The sequence below is a fragment of the Prinia subflava genome, chromosome 3, assembly GCF_021018805.1.
Source record: "Prinia subflava isolate CZ2003 ecotype Zambia chromosome 3, Cam_Psub_1.2, whole genome shotgun sequence".
Lineage (NCBI taxonomy): Eukaryota > Metazoa > Chordata > Aves > Passeriformes > Cisticolidae > Prinia > Prinia subflava.
The window spans coordinates 92462902-92487184 of record NC_086249.1 but is presented as its reverse complement, the minus strand read 5'-3'; the positions used below and the strand labels follow the sequence as shown (position 1 = coordinate 92487184).

Genomic DNA, 24283 nt, shown 5'->3' with positions numbered 1-24283 from the left:
ACAGAACTGCTTTTGAAATAAAAATTTAGCTGAGTCCTTGAAGAGAAAAAGACAAATTTGTCATAAAGAGATTATTCATAAAAGCCATATATCTTCATGAAAACTTAATTGTCAAGGACCTGTAGGAAACGTAATATAAACCTCATTTCACGATATGAAGGCTCTGATGTTGTTTTCTGAATACACAAATACTGGTTTGCATGTGAGAGAAGAGTCCTTGAAATCATAACAGCAAAGATGCTGTTGTGCTGTGACATTCTGGAGGCCTTTGCTACTAGAAGTTTTATTCTAATTTCCTAATGGAACAAATATTTTTTTAAGAGCATCTCTTTATTTGCCCGATTCCCCTGATTTTGCTGAACCCTCTGCATGACACCAGCTAGAGTTGGCAAAAAGAGTAGAGGTCTTTAATACATTTATATGAACATAATGGTTCTTTTAAATTGAAAGCTGAATAGGGGAGTTAGTGCTTCTAACTGAATGAAAATCTCAGTTCTGAGAGGCAACAGGCAGTGGCCAAGCCATGCAGGTGTGCTGCCCAGCCAGTCAGTACCTGTGCTGCTCTGTCCCAGCAGTGCAGGTGGAGGATACAAGGGGAAGCTGGGGCAAGACGTGGTGGGAGCACATTTTTGAGGTGGTTAGAAGGCACTGGGTGCAAATCCATCTTTCTCCAAGCTTCATTAATTTATGCTGCTCATGAAAGAATTATTAGCTGCCTTTGGATGCAGTGTTCTTCGTACAAAGATTAAATAATTTAGTAACAGGGAGGTGTACATAGAAGTTTCACATATTTCTAGGGAGACAAAACAATTCTATTTTTCACACACCTTATGTCATCTTTGTCAAACTAAAATGAGGAGCAAAAATGAGGAAGTTTATCTTCCTGATCTGTCTTTGAGGATAAAAATAAACATTCATTCTGGAATATTTTTGTTACAATGATGGTTTCATTTCACCTTGTATTTCAGCTACCTTAATGGAAGTCTTACCAGTTAAGAAGAAAGAGACAAATGAAAAGTGCTAAAGAAAGGCTGTCTGCAGCTCCCTAGTGAAATGCCAATCCTCATAGTTACAGCTCTAGTATTTGCTTTCTTATCCCAAGTGGCATTTGCTGCAGATAAGATCCTAAGGGAGTTTGGCTCAGCCTGGCAAGCTGAAGGATGGGTTATATTAACACGTGGCTTGTAAACAAGAAAAGGCAACAAATATATGAAATTGGATTTCTGTGGGTTTGCTGACAGCTCCCACCTGGTTGCAGTAATAACCTCTGCTCTTGGCATCTTTACCTGTCACAGGCTGACTCAGAGGAAGGAGAGTGCCTTGGAGAAGCTTGGGCAACTTGGTTGGATTTTAGCAATCAAGCTGTAGATAGGGGAGATTAATGACAGAGTAATAATACAGAGTCATGGGGCATAAAGGTTTTAAAGAATATCCTTAAAATAGGGTGGCAGCATAGCTCAGGTTGGAAGGGACCTCTGGAAATGGTCAGCCCTCTGCTCAAGCAGGGACAGCTAGAGCCAGTTTCCCAGGATCAAGTTCAGTTGAGTTTTGAGTATCTCCAAGGAAAGAGACTCCACAACCTCTCTGAGCAACCTGGGCCAGTGTTTGATCATCCACACATTAAGAAAACCTAAACAAAAATAGCAACAACAACAACAACAACAAATCAAGAAAAATGTTAGCTATATTCCATTAACCGGAGATCCTGGTCCAGTCCTAGTCTATCAAAATCCTTTCCTACTTTTCCAGCTGCTGACCAAATAGAAAGATACAGACAGATACCCCCTGTACAGACAGGGGCCTGTAGTCTTGAATGCTCAGGGCACAAGCTGTAAGCTATTGCACATTGAAGGAACACTGTGTCCCAGGCTGATATCTTGAAATATAAACTTACTACTGTATATGTGCTAAAAATATAATTGTGCCTGGAAAAAACAGGACAGGATAAGAGGATATCAGGAAAGGCTGAGGGTAATGTGTTATGGATGGGGTGACAGCACAGGTGAAAAGATTACCAGAAGTAAATGTTGCCCATAAAGGGCATTAGCCTGTGCCAGAAGACTCTAAAGTTCAAGCTGTGTTATGTTGCAGTGTCGAGCACTGCTGCAGTGTGTCATCCTCTCTTGCCACTGCTCTCCTGTTAGAGGAGCATCTCAAACACAAATGGCTCAGTAACTGTCCTGGGCTGGCCTCAGAAACGCATTGCATCCTTTAACTGGTAACTTCAAACACAGAAGCTTTTAGAGCTTTATGTGTATTTAACACCACACAGCTCCATGCTGGACAGCACTGAAACAATTTAATTTTCAGTTGCCTGTCTTGAAAATTTACTTGGGTGATTGTGCTATCAGTCCTTTATTTCTCATTTTCATAGTACAGTAATCATTTAAAGCAGAGGATACATGTATGTAGACCAAAGAATAAAGTGATGAGAAATCTGAATATATGCAGGGTAATTAAGAGGTAAATCCAGCTCTGGAAATAAGGGCAGGTGGCATGAGTAGAAGGAAAAAAGCTAACATGTATTCAAAATTGGAAGATAACAGTGATGCCTTTATAAAGAAGCTGTTTCTGTATCATTTGAAATCAGCAGAGAATCAGTCAGAGGAGAGAAGGCAGATGATAAATGATTCATTTGCTTGCCTCCTCCTTGAGATTCCTTTCTTTGCCAGCTTGCGTTAACAGATGTCCTAAAGATTATGAATTCACAGGAAAATAACACAAGACAATAGGCAGCCAAGACAGTATTCTGGTAGTCTAAATATTTTGTTCTTCATATTTTATCAGCTATTGAATCTCAAAATCTAGAAAAGCTCTTGTATTAAGGAAGGACTTTGCTCACAAAAACTTTAGTTCAATGAGGCTTTCGATGAGAAGTGGTTCTTCTGTATTTGAACCATAATCTCTTTTGTTCATTGTGATCCAGCCTTTGGTTACAGGCAAGTTAGCTGGGCCTGGGGATAAGTGAAGACTGATTTTCTGTTGTGCTGTACATCAAATAAAGTCTTTTTGCAGAACTTTGTGATCATGAGTGAGAATGAATTTCAAAGGACACTTGTGTACTTTAAGGGTATGAAATCTTTCAAGGTTAGTTCAATGCAGTCTGTTTTCAGCTTCAGTAGGGGACCATTTCTTTTCAGTCACTAGGTGGGTTTTTTGCCTTAATATGCTAATCCCTCTAGGTATCAGGAAGTTCCACCACCCAGGTCTGTAGCAAAGGTGCCAAAGAATACTTTTAGAATACTGAGACTTGTTACACCAAAACCAAACCAAAACAAACATGGCAGTGTATTCTTTGTGGATTCCTACACTGAAAACACGCTGTATTTAAAGTACCAGAAACAGAATAAGATGTGAAGGGGTTATTGATATACTCCCTCTTTAAGAAAAAGGCCAGATGCTTTGGTGAATATTTTATCATTTATGTGTATGTCTGTGCTAACTGAAGTGAAAACTGAAGGACTGAGGGCTCTGAAGGGGCTGCCAATGCCATGCACTGTAAAAGTACCAAGGGGCCGTGTTTGCAGAGTCACCCCGTGCTTGTCTGCAAGCAAATGTTTCTCCATGAAGCGCTGAGTTCTGTACTGCAGTGCTGGCCTGCAGTTAGATGGACTCTCTGTCTCTGTCTTCTGTTTCCACACACAAATTTGGCTTTGTTCACTAAGCTATGTGGAGTTCAGAGGTCTTTTACATGCATACATAGCCATTGCAAATTGATTTGCAAGAGCATGTTTACACTCAGAGTGAAGGCCAAATGGTCATCAGATTTGCTGTCATTCCAGCGCTGGGTTAAACTTTGTCTGTTGGAAAAGGATATGAAACAGTGCTGTGTTTGCTTTAGCCTGTTGCTACAGAGTCATTATCCTACCTTAGTGCACCCTTTTTTAAATATAAATGCTTTCTTTGTCTTTGCAAAAAGTTGTTTAAATTCTAGTTTTAGTGCAGGCTTCACCCCTCTTACTGGGTTGTAAAATACTGGACATTTGTGAACACTGCAAAATAATAAAACAAGGCAAGTTGTCTAAGAGCACTTTTTATTCCAAGCAAAAAAATGTTAAGTAATAAGTTACTCAAAGGGCTATTTCTGTAAATAAAAAAGTATGAATCATCTCAGATGCAACTAAATTATCAGATATTTTGCTCGCTTCATCATCTGTCTTCAAAGGCAAAAGATAGTAGATTACACAAAGCCTTAAAAATATTGATATCAATCTTTTCTTGCAGCATAAAGATATTAAGTATCTTTTGTGAGGTGCTTGATTTAAAATTTTGTCTGAGATATGGATTCATAGATTTGCTTTTGTTATTTTTTCCTCACTTTCTGGATTTCAATAATGTAAGCAGCACACACTTTATGAGAGCACCCAGTGTTGATATTAGCTCCCAGGTGTTGGCTTTTATGGAGATATTTAGATTGATATTACTAGATGACTTAATATTTACAGATGACTGTATCAGGATATGGTGTAGCTCATAATAGCTCTGTAAGCAAACATGCTGCTGCTATTCACAATGTACAAAATAATTCTAGCCCTGAGGACAAATATGAGCATTAGCCTGGAAGTGGAAGTTGTCTGTGGCTGCAGCTGTGCTGTGGGAATGCAGCTGAATGCAAGGCATGGCCAGGAGGTGGCTGGGAACACTCAGCTGAAATTCCTTCATCATTCAAGGGCTGCCAATGGAAGCTGAATACTTCACCTGTTGCCCTTCTCCAAACAGCACCACAGATAATTCAGAAAAAGCTGATTGATCCTTGATCTTTTTAGAGCAAGATTTTAGTGGACGTTTGTAGCTGAAGTAGTGATGAACAGCACACGATAAAGGGCTGTAAAAAGTGTTGATCCTGTAGCACTGTGGGAGTCATTGACTGCTGTCTTATCTGTTAGCATGCCATATTTCAATTGCTTTTCTGGGCAGGGGCCTCCCTGTTCCCCTGTGTATGGAGAAGCTTCCTTGAGTAAGGCTGTTTGTGGTATTGTAACTTCAACATCTGAAGAGGGGTGTGGAGTGTGTACTTGGCCTCTAGACAAGAGAGAGTACCATATTGAGACATGGCAGTGCTTCCAGTGACTAATGCAGCAATTATAACGTTTGACTATTGCATTTTAGGTAATAAATATGAAAGTCTTTAAAGTCATGAATGATCAGTGGGCTGAGATCACAGCGAGGTTTTTAGAAAAGCTATGTGTGCATGGTGCTTAAATGAAAAGCATTTCTAAATGTTCTTTCAAATTGATGGAATAGAATTATTGGCTGATTATGCACATCTCTGACTATATACACAGCTGGAAAACAAGATTAAACCTATGACTGTTGTTATCCTGCTGTCTTTATCTGCATATTGAATAATATTAATACAGAACAGGAAATATGTTACTGGACAAGTATGTAGTAGTTGTAAATCTTGTGGGTAATAAAGCACTAGGAGTATATTACAAAAAATTGTGTGCATTTATTTTTTCATACCCTAATAGTGGTTGCTTTTAGTTATGGAGAAGAAGTTACAGGAGAATGTTTTCTTGTACTGACGTTTTTAAGCACTGTGACTGTGTTTAAATCCATGTATTGCTCAAACTCACTCCCATAATTTTCTGCCCTCGTAAATAGACTGTGTCTGCAAAACACGTCCAAACGTCCTTGTTGCTCTAAATTGGTTTTTAATTATTGTAAAGACAAAAATGCATCCCTGCAGGATTTAAGGGGCTTTTTTGTTCATGCAGGAAAACAGAATAGTTAAGGAAGTGATGAGAAAAGAACTGGGCAGGTAGAATATTGTGTCTTTTTGAAAAAGTGTTTGAGTTGAGCACGTTGGGCCTGATTGGGCCACTTTGGACCAGTATCTTTTCTTGAGGTTCTAAGATGTTCCGTAGTTTTGGTTTTCCATTTATGCTGGATTCATGTTGTTGGTTTAGCATTAATGATTGCAGTCAAGGAAATCCCTTACTCTCAGGGCTATAAACCTTTGAATGTGCTTAGGAACAGAGGATTTTGAGGTATGAAGCCTGTTTTCTCTGAGAACTAAAGCTACAAGACAGTGGTGATGGAACAGAATGTTATACCTTTTGGGATTTTTGATTAAACACCCTCTTTATAAATTACAGCTTTTCGGATGTGTTAAAAACTTTTGAAAAAAGTAAAAGGAAGAGGACCAAAAGAACATGATTTGATTGTGTCATCTTTTGAAAATGACACTATATTAAAAAACTAAATTGCTGGCAGCCTTCTTACGATGAGCCATCACTCTTAATATTTCATTAGTTTAGTAAAAATGAATGCTTATAAATGCCACAGAGACTTGTTTAACTGATGAGAACAACTAAAAATATATGGGAAAATTTCAGTGGCATTCAGAGTTTCTTGTGACCAGAACTCCAGAGATGCTGCAGAGCTGGCTAGATGCAGGTATTGCAAAACTCTTCCTCCTCTTTTTCTCCAACCTTGCCTAAGTTGAATGTTTCTGCCCCCGCACTGTATATGTAGGCTGACTTGCCAAAACAGTCTTTTGTTTCTTTTTTTCCATTTGTTGCTCAGTTTTGGAGGATAATGATACGCATCTGATCTGCTTGATACAGAAATATTTGTCCTGCACTTGTGGAGGGAACTATCCTGCGTGCATCTTATGCCTGTGTTAATTTTTGAAGCTGTGGGACAAAGAATGTTAATTTTCACTTTCATTACCAAGATACCTTTCAGGAAACCTACCTTCTGCTCAGCCATCACAGAGCTAATGGTGCCTGGGGTGATAGAGGGCCAGCAGCAGCAAGAATAATTGATTTATTTCCATTTATCATCTTTGTTTATTGCTGTTCTGAACATGTATTCCTGCATTTTTGTGCAACCCTCAAATACCAAAGTATAGCATAACATGCCCCCTAAGACGACAGGCTATTTTGGATTATAGCATTTTCATGATGCTAGCTGAGAAATAATAACAAATCCTAACACGAGGAGTGCGGCTGAGGGCTCCTCCTGAGGCTTTTTCCTCTCAGCAGAGCTGAAGGACAGGCAGTTGTGTAACCCTGCATGCTGAGCTGCAGCCCAGCGAGGAGCCTGCCAAAGCCCTGCTCTCCACAGGGGTTGGAAATGTCACGCCTCGACTGCCACGGGGGACATGAGCCTGAGTGCTCTGCTTACTGCTCCTCAGTGTCCATGCTGCAGAATGAGACCCAGACTGCCCCAGTCACCTCCCAGTTTGCCAGGGCATCTCTCAGCTTCCTCGTGTTAGCTTTCTAGAATTCAGGATTTGTCTGGGCTTGTGTTGCAAGGCAAATTCAGTGTCATTTCCTAGCTTTAGGAGCACTGCTGAACTGGAAAGTGAAGTGTCTGTTGTTTGTGGATGTGTTACTAATTTTTGTTTAATTTTGTTGCCTTTAATGGCAAAATGAACAGATTGTACAGATATTCTAGAGGAAAACAAAATTCTAGATTAAAAATCTGACTGATGTCCTAGATGCCAAGTATGAAAAAGGGTTTTGGTTTTTGTTGAGAGTTGTTGATTTATTGCATGTGTTCATTTTGTAATAGCTCTCATGAGTGCAGCAAGCAGAAAACTCATTGCTGTATTTTTTGCATCTCTTCAGCATTTCTTGACACATTTGTTTAATGTATGTTGTTACCTGTTGGAGTGAAAATAAAGTGTTGACAATGGTGGGTTTTTTACCCTGCTAAGAGAGGCTTATTTGAAACTGATCTAACCGAGCTCAGATAAAGACCTGCAATGTAATGTCATTACAGAGAGATTGAAATTCTGTTGAAAAGCGTGGAGCCTCTGATATCTTAAAATGAAGTAGCACAGTTGTTAGCAGTCTTTAGGAAAAAGTCATACTTTTTAAAGGTGTTTGTGAATTTTACTCTTCAGTTAAGTTGGCCAGAAATCAGCTTCAAGACAGCAAGCTGGTAGTATAGAGCTAATACTTTTGGAGATTACTGTGTAGGAATCCATGTAGTTTAAGTGTCTTTGTTATAGTGAGGATAACATAACAAAAACTGAATATGCACAGAGGTTTTGCAATTTAGAGCTATTTTATTTCATTTACTCTAGGTTTGAAGTTCTGACGTGCACAGGCAGTTTAAGCTATGTGAATTATGTTTTGGAACGTATGAGAAATGGCAAAGATGCAACAGTAACTCATTTGCTTTTGGTTTATTCAAATGTTTTCTCTAGAGATCAATACAAAAAAGTAGCAAAGACCCAAGTAGTTGGCCACTACCTCAAAATTTAGCTAAGGGGACAAAATTTTTGGGATTGTCGCATAATAACATGACATATGTGCAATAAGAATGGAAAGAGAAAAGGCCTGCTTGGGCCATTTACAAATCTTGTTGTGTTTCTGTTCTTGCATTTTTAAACTTGTCTGTCATTCAAGAAAGACTATTTCAGGTTTGTATGTTCCTTCTTGTTCTTTAGAAAAGCTAATTTATCGCTACAGATATCGGTTGTCTGCAGTATTTCGTAAAGCTCCTTATACAGTCATTTCATAAGAACTTTAACCAGTGTAACAAACACATTCTGTAATGTATCCTTGCAAGTCTTCTGACCACAAGAAAAGAAACTAAAGGTAGAGAAGAATGCAAGACTTTGTGTTGGATAATGGGTCCCCTCATGTCCAGTAGGTGCTAATTACATAAGGGACAGTGGGGAACACCAGTGCCAGGCAGTGGGACCTCGTGCATGTGGCAGTAAACAAAGTCCCAAAGTCAGAGGTGACCAGGGCAAGCCACTGAGTTGAAATCTGCCTTGGCTTGCCCAGAGGTGCAGTGAGGACAGAAGCATTTACTGCTCCTTGGAATGCACTGCTTATGAAAGGCAGTAGGTGAGAGCAACAAATCGTTATTGTTGAGAATGGGCAAGAGAATGTGTAATTTGGGAGAAGCTGTTGCCTGCTGTAGAAACACCCCTTGCTGCTGCGAAATATTTTTGCGTCTCTGGAAACATGTGAAGCTGAGTGTGCTTGTCCAGTATTTACCAGGACTGTGTAGCTGCTCTTAAAGTACAATTAAAAAGCTTGTTTGAAATCTTATCACTAAGTTCCAAATTTTATCTTGTCAAGGACTGTTTCACCAGTAATGCTAATCCAAAATAATAATTTACATGATGAAGTTTAAGAGGTACAGGTACTAGAATTAGTAGATTTGATAAAAAAAATCACATCTTCAGTTCTGCATGTGGTTGAATTTAATATGTAGTTTAATTGTGTATTTTATGCTTTCCTTCTAAAAGATAGATTACAAAGTATGTAGCCTGTATGCAAAGTCCTAGGGTTCCACTTGGAGTTTGGAGTTGCTTTGTCTAATTGGTTGGTGATGATTTAACTGCGTTCCTGATGAAGTTTCTATTCCATTTATGTGCATTTTAAAACTTTCAGATTAAGAAAGAAAAAAATTTGGCAGTGTATGGTTAAACTGTGGAAGTGTCTTTTGAGTTTATTTACAGTTATTTATCTAATATTTCCTTCTGCTTTGGGTTAGGCTTAAGTGATGATCTCAGCCTCACTAGTATTGCAGTTCTGTCTGTCACACGCACAAGCCTGGCTCCAGCTGTGGCATATGGAATTAACTTCTTAGTTAATTTATTATTTTCTCCTAAAAGCTTTTGACCACTGGTACTACGTTTATGCTGTAAGTTGCTTCAGTTAATTACTGCTGTTATGCAAAAGAATTATACCCATTAAAAGGCCTGATTACTGCTGCATGTTTTTAACAAAAGAATAAATTAGTTGAACAATGAGGCTTGCTGTTATTCTGACAGTGCATATGTGTTAAAATGCGATGGTGTTAATAAAAAGGTGTCTTCCAGGCTTTCAGGTTCCTCACAGACAAATCTTGGCCATAAAATCCAGAGCAGCAGCCAGATGGCTGAAACGTGGAAGTGTTGCTGTGGAGTCTAGCAAGAGAAAACACTCCTGGGTAACAGCAGAACATTAACACACTCAGAGTAATACATTACTAGCAGTGATGCCATACTGCATTGTGGCTTAATTGTGTCTAATGGAGTCCTGCAGTCTCTGTGATTTAGCTGCACACGTCAAATCAGGGCAATTCCCAGTTCATCTGCTGTAGAAAAACAGCAGATTTACATAACCCGTGTAGAGAGTGCTGGAAGCACCTCAGATACTCTGTCTTCCCTCACCTCCTTCAGTTTATCTTTCTCTTCTCTGGTATATTAATGTCTCAAATTCAAACCAGACCAAAAAAAAACCCAGAGTAAACAACTCCCTCCCACAAACACATCTTCACCCCAAATATGTATTTCCCCACCCAATATTCCTTCCCATCGTAGTTCTGTTTTCTGCTAGAAGGGGAAGAGACTTCATCAGGGTTTTTTGTCATCCATCCGAAGCCATTCACCTTTTAACAGCGTGTGGGTGATGAGAGAGCTGGAATTGACATGTCAAATCCCAGATCAGAATTACCCTGCCAAAGCCCTCCAGGAAAAGAAGGAAATTGGCACTTGACCATTCTGGTGCCTTCTAAAATCAGAATTGTGTTTTTGCTTGTGAATTGGTATAAGAAGATGGAGTCTTTGTGTTGTGCAAGATAGTGCCAGAATCCACGTTAGAATTTAGTATGACTAATACTATCTGAAGACTTATAACACTACCTTCAATAAACTTAAAGCAATTTTAAAAGTTAATATTTTTAATGCTATCTATTTTCTCTTAATTAGGTAGTTTTCTCAAAAGCATCTACCTTTTGCAAGGAAGTTTGCAGGTCTTTTTTCTTAACGCGTATTTTGATGCATTGACAATTGTCGTGAATAATTCATATTTTGTTTCTGCTTATTGGTGAAAAGGGATTGGTTAAACCAAAGGGGAGAGCTCATTTTGGAGTGTTCCCCTTTACATTGTCTTAAGCTAAGTTAACAATTCAATGATTTGTAAAAACAAAAAAGTGATACAGTAACCATCTAGGCCGGCTGTCCAAAACAGCTGTACCATTAAAATCATTACCACCCACCCAATATGAGTCTAAGTCATCTTTAGTTATGCAATAGTTGCCTCTTGTCTTTTTGCACATTAAATTTAGAACTGGTTTCTAGCTGAATCATATCACAGCCCAGCTTGTCTTGCCAGGAGGCACTGCACTGAACCAGTTCCCCCCAGTTACAGACACAGATTTGGAAGAATTGAAAGTCAAACTGAGACTGATGGGCAGATGATGTCATGTGCAGGAAAATTTGAAGTAGAAGACAGGAAATTTCTTCAATTTGTTTTTTTTTCTTGCAATAGAGTGACAGGATAGGCTACAAGGACATTGGCATCAGAGAAAATTAGACTCTGCAGAAACCACCATGTAACCCACTCACACGTGCACACATTTATATAAACATCTGTTTCATGACTGAGATTTTAAGTTTTAAAAAAGAAGGTCACTTGGTTTCCAAAATTCCAGTTAACTTGGAAATAGTTCCTATCTGTGTTGCTGCTGCAGCTGCTGCTGCTGCTGTGTTTTTCAGCCAGTCATGAGCTGTCAGTTTGTGACCTTTCCTAGGTCTGGTGGCTGAAGTGCCAGTGTCACTGTTTGTGTAGCATTGCCTCAGGTTTTGATGCCCCTCACAAAGGTAGGCATTGAACGCCACTGTGTTGTCATTGCCTCTTTCTTCTGTCTTTGTTGGTAAAGCCAGAGGAACGTTTAAATGTATGGAAATGATGCTCTCTCTTGCATGTTTACAGCTGCAGGAAACCCCTTCATGGTCTCCTACTGTCAGAGACAGCACCACCATTTTAAGGATCCAGTCAAACACCACTTTGAAGCAAATTACATTTGTGCCCTCAAAAATTTGTTTGTTTGCTTATTTGTTTCAAACTCCTAAATACAAGTTAATTCCTTTCTCCATTTGACCTAATTTTAGACCTTTCAAAGTCTGTTTCAGCCACACCAGTAGAAAAAGGGCTGTAGAACTCTTCACACAACTCCTGTTCTTCTCAGGTGCACCAAGCACTAGCAATGCACATAGGGACCATCAGCACCTTCTCCTTAAAACCAAAAGTATTCAGTGTTGGAACTGTTGTCTTACATTGGATCAGAGAGAACAACTAAGTGGTGCATAGAATCTGCCTCTTGCTGGCTAGCTACCCCTCACTTAGGTCTTTCTTTAGAGAAAGGTTTGGAAGGAGAGGGGAGAGCAGTGAGGCAACTATGAGACTAATGGAGATAAATGCAGACTTTCACTATATTTTGTATACAGTAATAAAATAACTTTATGGATTGGGAGGGGGAAGGATTCATACAGTTGTATTATTAACATCCAGAACTATGTTTATTTCTTACTCTCAAAAATATTCACCTAAGTGTCACATGATATTTATTATTAAATAGGATGAAAACTGCCATCTGTCCCACCAGGCAACATCAGCAACATCAGTTGCTACTTGATGTTAGAAATCACAGTGAGAATGCTATTTTTAGGGGAGATAGCCATCCTCTCTTGCACAAAGAAAGAAGCCCTCAATATAGAAGATATTTATTACATTTAAATTATTTGAAATGCAGCTTGTAAAGTTGTCAGTTTAGGATCATTTTACTTTAGATGGTGAAGAATGAGCAGGCATCTGTAGGTGGAAAAAAGAGCCAATTTGAGTGAGTTTGGTTACACTGCATTAAGGAATTAACTTTAACATTCAAAAAGCTGCCACTCATGCAGGATTGCAGTGGCTGTGAAAAATACTGTCAGAAAGCTAAAATCAGTGGATTCCTTTCCACCTTCTTTCTTTAGTTTCAATTAATAGACTAGAAAAAAAAACTATAACTTTTTTTATCACTGTTAACTCTAGAGCAGAATTATCAAGAGAGATTGCAGAACCAAAAACAGACTCACCATAAAATCTATTCTTGTAATTTAATTTCAGAGTAAGACCGTGCTTGGAAAGTGTTTACACTTTCAGCTTCGGTGTATATTGAGCATGTTTAACAGTTAAGAGAAATAGCATAAGAGAAAGTAAATTTACTTGTGTAGAGGGCCTGTATATATTTGTTTGGGTACATGTATATAAATTATATGAAATAGCATGGTTTGTACAATGCACACCTTCTAGAGAAGAGAGAATAGTCAGGGAATTCTGTGTTTCAAATAAATTCTCTCTTCCTACCTTTTTCTCCTCCACCACCTTCCAACACAGTCATGAATCATATTAGCAAGTTGTACCTCAGCTAACAGAGGCTAAGCAGCCAGCTTAGCAACTTAATTTAGGGAGGCTCTCTCATCTCATACAACTATAATTTCATGTAAGCCATCAGATCTGCAAACAAACTGCTGGAACAGAGTATTTTCACTTATCTCTCTTAAAGCTCTGATGGCAGAAGTATCAAGTAAGGGGTCTTACTCAAAGCTATGGATTCACGGGTGTGAGACTGCAGGTGGATCTGAACAATAGTGATGTTGGTTCATCTGCCATGGAAATGTCACCAAGGTGATGTCAGCCTGTGCCCTGTGTCCTTCTGCTACCTTAAAGAAAAAAAAGGCAGGTCACTATTGTGGAGGACTGTGTTCTGAAGGGAACAGAAGGCCTGGTATGCCTTCAGGACCCACTTCTTTGGGAGCTCTGCAGTCTCCCTGGGACTGGGATTGAGGGTGTGGAGGGAAAGGTTCCTACCCTGGTACACCCCTCAGATTATTGTCCATTATTGATTTCTCAGGTAGGCAGTGGTAAAGTTGCAGCTAGCAGACCAAGGGCACTCAGGAGGTTGATATTTCAGGGCCTTGGGACAGCTGCTTAAGGGATCAGGAGCACAATCAGTTCTTCTCTATCCTTCCAGTCACAGGGAGTGAGGATACAAGAAGACAAATGAGCCATCAGGTCACTGCCTTACTCTGAGCCCTTCCCTACAAGAAAGACATTGAGGTGCTGGAGCATGTCCAGAGAAGGGAACAGAGCTGGTGAAGGGTCTGGAGCACAAGTTCAGTGAGGAGCCCTGAGGGACCTGGGACTTGATTACCCTGGAGAAAAGGAGTCTGAGGAGGGACTTCAGCATTCTCTGTAATCACCCGAAAGGTGTTTGTAGTGAGGTAGGAGCTGGGCTCTTCTCCCAGGTGACAAATGACTGGATGAGAGCAAATTGCCTCAAGTTGTGCCAAGGGACATGTAGATTGGGTATTAGGAAAAATTTCTTCACAGGAAGGGTTGTCAGGCATTGGACCAGGTTGCCCAGGGAGGTGGTGTAATCACCATTCCTGGAGGTATTTAGAAGATATGTAGATGTGCAGTTTAGGGATTTGGGTTATTGGTGGACTTGGGAGTGCTGAGTTAACAGTTGAACTAAACAATCTTAAAGGTCCTTCCCAAACTAAGCAATTCTATGATTCTGTGAATAAAATATAAAGAATGTTTGATGAGTTATTTGTACACCTTTGAAAGAATTGTGGACAAAAAGATACAGCTGAGAGCTTATTTCCTTATAAGCTTTGGATCCCTTCCCCATCTCTCCACGTTCAGGATTTGCCTACACCACATTTTTAGAGCATTAGCCTAGAAGAGAAATTGCAGCAAATACACCTGGAAAAGTTCTTTTGGTGAAATTTGTCCATCCCGTCATTAAGGAGCCCAGTTAGTAAATGTTGGCTCTTTGTATAAGTTAAATCTAGGCAGATAGACTAAGTATCACAAACATTCAGATTCTAATTACAATGCTCAAAAAATAATTTTTCGTTTGTAATAATTTCCCCTGTCTTGTGTTTGGCATGGAATTTTATTTTTATTTTATGATTTCCCTATTTCCTTCATTTCCCTCAGGAGAGAGAAACAGAAGAAGGAGATGTCAGGTGGCTTTCAGTTATATGCCTCAAAATGAAGATGAATTGGAATTAAAAGTTGGCGACATCATTGAAGTTGTGGGAGAGGTGAGCACATCTTTAATTGAATATACACACATGCATTTCTGACATTTCTTGTGCATGCTAAGCGCCTCAGTACATTATTTAAACCAGACATTTTTCTTCTCTGCTATACTGACCTGTCTGGTTTGGGTTACTGTTGGGGATTAAGGGATGTTGGTTTTTTTCTTACGGATTTTGTGACTTTTTTTTTCCCTGTAGCATTCCTGCTGGGTTTACATCAGTTGATGTTTCAGAGTTCTGTTCAGGGAGAGAGCTCTAAGTTTGTGTCACAGAGCTCTCGAGTTTATATCTCTGAAGAACCAAAGGTTATAGCAGAAGAAACTTTTCACAGTTTTGGAAGCCAGCCATAGGGAAAAAACTACCTTTGCAAAGTTAAACACATTAAAGAAATTAACTTGAATCTCTGCTAGAGTTCACCTTTTGACATCTTTGACAGAAAATTTTAAGAATTTCATTTTGGTCTTAATCAGTTAAAAAAAACCCCTAAAACCAAATAACCGCCCCCCCCCAAAATATTTAGGGACTCAAGATGCACTTATTTTGGTTAGAACTGGATGTGGAAAATTAATTACATGAACTGGGAACAAATTATGCAAGCCTGGAGATTTTCTTTGCATGGGTGACTCTGGGTGCAGGATCAAGAAATGGTATTTGCTCCCAATAACTTTGGTGTTCCATTAGAGATTTTACAAATATCTTCTTGAGCTTAATAGCATGAGGACCAAAGTCAGAATTATAACATGCATCCTTTAAGTAGAATTTATTTAACCTCATTCATTCTTATTTACTTAGCTTTAAAAAAAAGACCTTTGTCTGCTCTTGCAACCAATATATATCTGTGTTACAGTTTGTATCATTTATTTGTAGGATTTTTTTTCTCCACCATGACTCAGCAGTTCGTAATTCAACATTTATTTTCTTGTCAAGGATATATAGTTCATTTACTTTTACCTGCATCTGTCACTTAAACAATTTGAAAAGAATATAAATTCTACTGTGATCTACATGGCATCCAGCATTTTCTTATAGGAGATTAAATTCTCACATCTGAATGTGAGAAGCTTAGTGATCACTGGTTTTGCTCTAACCTAGCTGCACACACATAATTCTTCCCCTGGAATCAGACATGATGTGTCACTTAACCGACCTTATTCTGTCTGTGAGCAGTTTTGTAATGGGGTAATTCAAGGCTATAAGAGAGTACTTTGAATGTATTGTAAACTCCATATTACAATGAATTTCATGGCATCACATGAGCTGTTTTCATTGGGCAATTTGAGGTATATTTGACCTCACATGGCCATGCAAATACTGCTTAAAAGTTTTAAGTCTGTGTCTTTTAAGAGTAAATTGATGGAATAAAACCTTTTCCTAGTATCCAGCCAACAAATTAACTCTACTGAATGAATTATATTATTAAATAATTTAAATGACACACTAGGCATCTCTTATGGAATGTATCTCTTGTCTTTTTTTTAAATTTGAAAAACTTAATTATACATACCTGATTTATTTATATCCAAAAGAGACTGAAAATGTCTGCATTAAAATTGAAAAATGTAGAACTATCGAAGTGAAACGTTCCATGTACTTGCATGTATGTGCTTACGGTCAAGGGCATGTTTTTTGAAACCCACTTGGATTGCTCTTTTGGGTGAAAGTAGATTAGCTAGTGGAACAGGGAAAATAGAAAATGAAAAAAGAATTCTCAGTGCTTCAGGAAGTCCTGCTATGGGACCTTTATTTTCCATTACGGTTGATAACAAGCAGTTGATGTTGTAACTTCCTCTTCTGCTCTTATCATAATAGTGTTAATTCCTTGAAAAAGTAGAGCAGAATATTTCTTTTGAAAAAGAAACTGTATTTGATGCAGAAAATTGCACCAACAAATGTGCTGATTTAATTATTAACCCTTCTGCTTTTATGTAATGCTGCATTGAAACAGAATTCACAGCATTTTTGTCATTATACAGTGCTTATTATTTCAAGTGATAAATATTTGATGTGAGAGACTTATTGCTTAAAATGTATGTCTTCCTTAGTTGTGAAAGTTGAGGGGGTTTTCTTGCAAGGGCCAAACTCATGCTGTGTTATTGTACAAAACCCTGCAAAGAACCAGAAAAAGCCTTTCCACATAGGCAACAATTTGAGATAATTCTTGTGAAATACAGGTTTTGTTTATCACTACTCAGGATTAAAAACTGGATTATATTTTCCACATTATTTAAAGAAGTTCAGTGTAATTGGAACATTAATGGTCATTCACTTTCCATTTCCAGTTGCTCTTTTCTCTTATCCTATATTTCTATTCATGAATAGGTCTCAGAAACAAACAGTATTTTATTGTAGCTTCCTAAGGAAGTTTTATCAGTTGAATTAATTGGTTTAATTGACTTGGATAAATATTTTAAAATCTCCATGGATTTCTGTTTAAGTGAAAATAAATCAATTCCTAACTGAGTTACAGCAAACTAAAACTGGTATTATTTAGGTCAAAATACTGTCTATATATCTTCATGTAGTTGTCGACCAAAAAAAAACTGTTAAAATGTTGCTTCTGGTTGAACAACCCATTGGACTTTTCCTGTTGCAAAGAAAAGCTAATTGGACTGCATTCTTAAATAAACCTGTTCTGCTCCTCCTCAAGCCTGTTCAAGACCACTGCCTCCAGCACAGGAGGGAACCCAAGCCTCAGCTGCCTCCAGCAGTGTCCCAGTGGTTCCCCAGATTCCAGGGAAAATGAGTTACACTGACAGCACAAGGGGATGTGCTGAGGATGAGGGTGTCTTCCCTTCCCCCACCTCTGCATATGTAATAGCAACCAAAGCTACAGAGCCTTCTTCTGGTGCCAACACATGGGATAAGATATTTTGAAAGGATTTTTATGCCTGTAGTAGTGGTAGGTTAAATGGGAAATTCCTGTTGTGGCAGAAGTGATTTGGAGCTGTAGAACCGAAACAACAGCAAGTGTGAGTTTTGAACTTGTCACCAGATGGATGTCCTTAGAGGTTATATGTGTTCAGAATTCACAGTTCCTTCCTATTTGTCCTAAATAGTTAGAAATTAATTATAATGAGATCAAACATTCAACACAAGAGATAAAATGCTTGTCATTAAAATAGGTTTCCATAGCTACAGAGACACTGATACCCATGAGATATTAATTAACAGACTTAAATTAAAAGTACATTTAAAACTAACAAGAGAAGCATTTTCATCACTGTTTATGTTCACGTTTATTGTGTGATTGATAGCTTTTTGCTTGTCATTTTCCTACCTCATTAGCTCTTACTCTAATTACAGTTGTTCCAAAATACAACTGTAACTAATTGTCTTATTAAATGCAGATATCTGAATTCCAATTATGTTTCACCCTTACACTTTTATGGGATGCTAGCTAATTAACCTGTAGCAGGAGAGTAAGGACATTTGGCACGTCATTCAGGAGTTCTGAGGCTGCCTGCATTGGGGATTACTCTGGCACTGTGCTGCTGTACCTTTTGGCCTCCTCCTGCTGACAAGTCAGCTTTTTGGCAATGTGTAGTGCGTGGAGTTAAGCTCACAAGTCTTTGACTGAGACCTGCTGTAATACCACTGAGCTTATTCTTTGACATTTGCATAACATTGCCATATATTACACGATCAAATCCTATCAGTAACTCCTTTGAAATTATAAAAATGCAAACTGACTTTTGACAAATCTGTTGCCTCTTACTTGCAAGATTAGTGGATGGGGTTTTTTTTGTTCTTGTTATTAGATAAAGTGATGCAATCCATGTCCAAGAACAGGATAAACTGGGGATTGAGGTGGACTCCTCTTACAGTGACTTATTTTGGCACCTGTAAAGTTGAAAAGGGAATGAATATTTAACCGTAGCGAGGATAGTGTCTGTGCCACAAATACAGAGCTGTATAAATTGCAAGAAAACAGCTGGGAATGAATGCTGGGGTTTCACGTCCCTCAGTTACTTTCCTGTGGAATGCTGTAGCAGTTTTTCCAATTCTCTTCTAAGAGGTTATTCACAAGGATTTCTGTGAGTACTTCTTATTTGGTTAGTTCACATGGTAGGGGTCTTTTTTTGTAGGGGGAAATGAGGGTGCAAGTACTACTGAGTCCATGGAAGAGCATCCAAGTTCTGTGTGATTGCTTTGACAGTCCCTCCGTTTCTTGTCTAGAAGATAATGTTAAAAAAACCCAACAAAAACCCAAACCACAAAATCAAACAAACAAAAACTCCCAAAGCACATTTTGACACTTTAAAATAAAGAACCCTGAAGCTGAAAAGATTCCCTAGTACAGAGTACTTGTGCAGTTTTTAGTTTTTACCTTCTGCACCCGAGTTTTCAAGCAGTTTGCAGATCCCCCCTGCTGTACCAGAACCCCAGGGGTGGCTGACAGACACCTCAGGGCCGTGGCTCTCTGAATGCACTCCCACAGTGAGCCATCAAGTGGCACTGCAGGCACCATCTTCTCCTGAGGTCTTGTCTCCAAAATTTACTTCCCCATTGGCAGTGGATGTGATTTGTTTATTTTGGCTGTTAGGAATCTGTGTTTTTAATTTCCTTTCAACATGGGATTGCTTTTGTCCTTTGAGCTCAATGTTTTCCATTAGAATTCATAAACTAAGGGAGTTTTTTCCTTTGCTTTCTGTGCTCTTGTTCTCTCAAAGCAAAAGAAAATCTGTTGACCTTGAGCTTCTCTCTCTCCTGTTGCCTGCCTCTGGCATTGCTTTTATTCCTGAGACTGTGTTTTAGTTTCAACAGCCTAGAAAGACTCTCTTGTGATCCAGGGAGATTTTATTCCATTTGAAACCTTTCCCGACTCAGAGCTTCCCTCGTTTGCCTTAGCTAAGCTGTAAGTAATCTGTCGGCCTAATAGGCAAAGCTGCAGGTTATAGAACATCTTGAGGAACAGGGCAATATAGGAATTTATTGGAAATGCACTTTAGGTCAGTGACTCCAAAGAGCTGGACATTTTAATCATTTAACAACTTTAGCCTATATAAAATTGTATAGTAAGGTGTAAGCAAGAAGCTGTGGCAGTCCTAGATTTTCTGGCAAGCAGCTGCTGGTAGAACTTATTTTCCAGCATAGGACATAGACTGCCAAATGAAACCCTCCTCTTTTTAGATTGTTTGGTTCAGCACATGAATGCTGGGCATAAATCAGGATGTAAATGTATAAATTGTGAAAGCACTTTGTTTTAATAGCGCAGTAACAAATTTTATTGAGCTCGTGCCTCCAGATGGATTACCCCCCATGAATAATGGATTTTCATTTGTAAGGTTATATTGGCTGTGAATTATTGCAACTTTTCAAACCATATGGTAATGGAATGCCCCAGTTTGGGATAACTAAATCCTGGAGGTATTTTAGTGTCTTATATTGCATGGATTCATCTCTAGCTGGTGTGTTTTGAGGCTTAAGGATATGTAGCAGGTAGCTTTAATGTTCAAAATACTTAAAGCTTTTGATACTTTTGATGAAAATTTCCTAATAAATCTTTGGGAGGCCCAGTTTGACCTCAGTCTTTAATGTCTTGCTAACATGATTCTGCATTTTCCTTGTGGAAAACAACCCTGGATTTTTCCTTTAGATTTTTTTCTGAATTTGTAGAATTATTGAGTACGACATGGTATTTTCTGACAATATTTCAGCCAGCTGAAAAACATAAAATAAGCTGATGAATGATCTGAGTATATTCATGTGCAGTTTAGGTTTAGCTGTCTGAAGATCTTTGTGTATATATATTTCTATACATATGGATAGAGATCTGTAGATCAACACCTCACATAATGAGTGCTAATGTTAACTGTAAGAAAACCCTGAAGTGTTACTCCAAAAATAATAAGCAAGCAAAAATTACTTGAGGAAAAGATGGATCTGAATTATATTAGTCACATTATTTATCAAGTAATTTTAGCATCTTGCAAAGCAGGGATCTTGGGAGCTGTGTAAATCCTCTGATTAATCTTCTGGTCAATCAGCTAATGCAGTTATGGTTTAATATTTAGCTCTAATCAATATAGCCACCTGGGAATACTGCATTAGAAAAATTGAAATATTTAATAGCCCAAAGAGTCTTGGCCATTTTGTATATTTTCTATATAACAATATATTTTTATATGGGATACAATATTTATATCAAATCATCTTTAGAGATATAATTTTTAGAATCTGAGTGCTGTGTGTCATGCATTTAAGTTTTCCATATTGCTTTTTATTATTATTAAAGGTAATATTATTTAATATTACCTTTTAGAGGCTCTGATACCGTGATGTGAAAAACCTCCACCTCACTGAAGTGGTTGATATATATGTATTCTATCTTCTGAAGTAGCAGAAGGATAGTAAGAAGAGCAAGATAATTCCCAGAGATGTGCTGGAGCTCACCAAATTGGAGGGGAGGGAGAAGTTTTGTCAGGGGCAGATACTGAGATTAAATGAAAGTCTGGTCTGAACCACTTTCAAATTAAATCAAAAATTCAACTCATAAGATCAAGAAATGTGAGGTTTTGACTAAAATGTCTCATGTAGCTAAATTGAAAAAAATATGCATACATTCCTCTATATTTTGAGGAAATACTTCGTTGTATTATTATGAGATTTCTTTTCTAAGGGCTAGAGTTTTTACAGATAAGTGAAAAGACTTTTCACAGACTTTTCTATAATACTTAGCTAGCTTAATTTAAAGTGTGGGGTTGTTTTTTAACAGTAAAATTAACTTTCTCTTTTCATAACTGGGGGGAGGGTAGGCATTAAAGAGATGAGTCAAACATTATTGGAGACTGATGTGTCACAGATCTACACTGTCCTCCCCTGTCATATTTTGAGTGAAGGGACAGTGTCTGACAGATGAAAAACATTTCTCTATCAAGGGTGTGTTTAGCTGATGCATGTAATCAGTCATTTCTTGCTGTGCCATTATAACCTAAAGGCATTTCTAAGGGCTGTCATTTCACTGCCTGACACCACCATTCAATCCTGAATGGGTTATAGAGGAGGGAGCTTGCAATTTTAAAGTGATATTTTCTCTTGGGTTTTGACTAGGTAGTGTCCCTCCTCCTCCTGACAATATCATTATTATGTATTTCAGTACCTCTGTAACTCTCGAGTCAAATATGCATTAATACTGTTCTTTGTTCTCCACAGGTTTCTTATATTTACACATGAATGATGTAGCAGCATTCTTAATTTTTAAAATACTAAATCTCTGATTTTGAGGGGGAAGGCAAAAATTTTTACATTATAGTAAGATAACTAAATTAGGTTCTCTGAGTAGCCCTTTGCAAGTGTTTCTCTCTCACCGTTGAATACTCAGGGAATTCAAACAGAATCTTCAAATCACACCCATTAAGATGGTCTTGATCAGCCATACAGCATGCACTGAAAATTTACTGAATGAATGGATATCCATAAAAATTGAAATGTAGAGGCACCATGTGCTCTCTAGTTGCTCCTTTATCCTTTTATTTAATGCTTGCCCATGCTTCTGACTGCTGTCAGCACTGCTGACATTTACAGATGGGTTCATGCATCTCCCTTATTTTCACTTAGGAAGAAAAAACAAGAAGTGTTGTGGCTTGGAGCCTATGCCATGTGCTCCTTATACCTGAAATTAATTAACATAACCTATTCAGAGCCATTATGGTCATTTATTGAATGTATATAATGGTACTCAGTAAAGTGTTGCTTATGTAAAAAAACCCTTTTCTTTTTGTCTTGGTGCAGGTGGAAGAGGGCTGGTGGGAAGGTATACTTAATGGAAAGACTGGCATGTTTCCTTCCAACTTCATAAAGGAGCTCTCTGATTCGGATGATATTGGAATAGCACAGGAGGAGCAAGTAAAGTCAAGTAAGGAAGAACTCACTATTGATGTTCTGTATGTATGTCTGTGTCTTTAGCTCATAACACACTGAGAGGAGAGCACACTCTTATCTCGTGCTTGGAAGGGTTTTTGAATGCCATGTTGTTAATTTATGCTGAAAGGGTCAGATGATGATGATTTACATTTACCTGCAATCCTACCTGACTTGCAACATTGTCAGTGCTCTCTGAGCTGCGTAAGACTTGCTGAGCCATAGCAGACTAAGAGGAGAGAAGGCAACGATGACGACTGCATTTGTATTTTAAAACTAATTGCAAGGGATTTTTTGTCTTTAGACGTGGAAAGTAACCAAACATCTACAAAGTGGCTTATTTTAAGTGGAGGGATTAAAGTGCCATGCTTTCTATAACAGCTCCAGTAGACTTAAGGGTTCATAATTACTGGTGTGGGACATGCAGCACTTTTTCCCTCCAGGTGCTGAGCATGTTTCTCTCACCTCCGACACCCACTGCCCCAGCAGCCAAAGGGAAAAAGGCCAGAACTGGGACATGGACTTTGTTCTCTCATTTACAGTGGGCCAGTACTGCTGCAGGTGAAGAGCATGTTTGGTAACTAAATTTGCAATAGTATAAGCATGGGAGTGGGCTGCCCTATTTATAACTTCTCGTGGAGAATAACCTGAACCAAAAATGTGCAGTTACATGGAATGGAAGGCTGTTGGTCTTCATGTTTACTATGTTCTCCAAGCAGATATTATTTTTTTTTTCCTAATTCAGTGATCAAATCTGAATCTTTAGAGAAAAAAAAAAAAAGTCAATTCTATTTGCATATTTCAGGCTAATTCCACAAGACTTGCCAAGGTATTCCTATTTTTAGCACTACAGATGTTCATTGCTATGTAGTGTTCTCCTGAGATCTCTGACTAAGCAGAAGTCAAAGGACTACCAAGATCTTTGTAAGCTGATTTCAGCTGAAATTGACCAAAACCTTTAAAGTTTACTCTGCCAGTAAGAGTAGAAAATTCTAATACTTTCTTCTTTTTCCTCATTTTTCCACTTAAGGTAAGTTTGTCACCTTTATTCCATAAAACAGAAATAAGATCCTGAAAACCCAAATTTTTGCAATGATAAAAATCTTTAATATTTTTTTGTAATGGAGTACATTTTCATGTGTGAATGTGTACTGGTGACCTAGTCTCGTGGTCAGTGCTGTTCAAGATATTTAAATGTAACATTCCTTCAGGCTGGAATGAACATATTTTAAACTTTAAAATTTCGATGTGATGGAGAGGGAGAAAGGGCATTAAGTGAAGGTGCACATTTCAGTGAGATTGCAAACTGCTTTCTATAACCTGTATATGCTATCATGAATTATGTTCATTATAAACAAAGTGAGTCTTGGGAGAACTAATTGTGTGGAATAGTTTCAGCTCTGGCATCTGTAGTGTTTGGAACAGTATAAGTGAACAAGGTAGGTGATACTGTTCAGGATGGAATATCCCAATTTTTTCTGTATGAATGAATGAACATTTTTTCCCCAGGTACTTTGGTAATACATACTTCATAATAAGCATCCTAAAAATGGCTTTTAAGAAAAACAGACTTTGGATTGTGCAAAAGCA

At 38.3% G+C, this 24283-nt stretch overlaps 1 protein-coding gene across 2 annotated transcripts in view; it reads left to right on the top strand.

Annotated features, from left to right (window-relative positions):
- Positions 1-24283, top strand: part of SH3KBP1 (SH3 domain containing kinase binding protein 1) — a 209947-nt gene that overhangs the window by 90139 nt on the left and 95525 nt on the right. For both annotated transcript variants that reach the window (XM_063392917.1, XM_063392916.1), the window contains exons 4-5: positions 14730-14836; positions 22565-22688. In XM_063392917.1, the coding sequence (XP_063248987.1) occupies positions 14730-14836; positions 22565-22688 (231 nt within the window). The remainder of the gene's footprint in view (positions 1-14729; positions 14837-22564; positions 22689-24283) is intronic.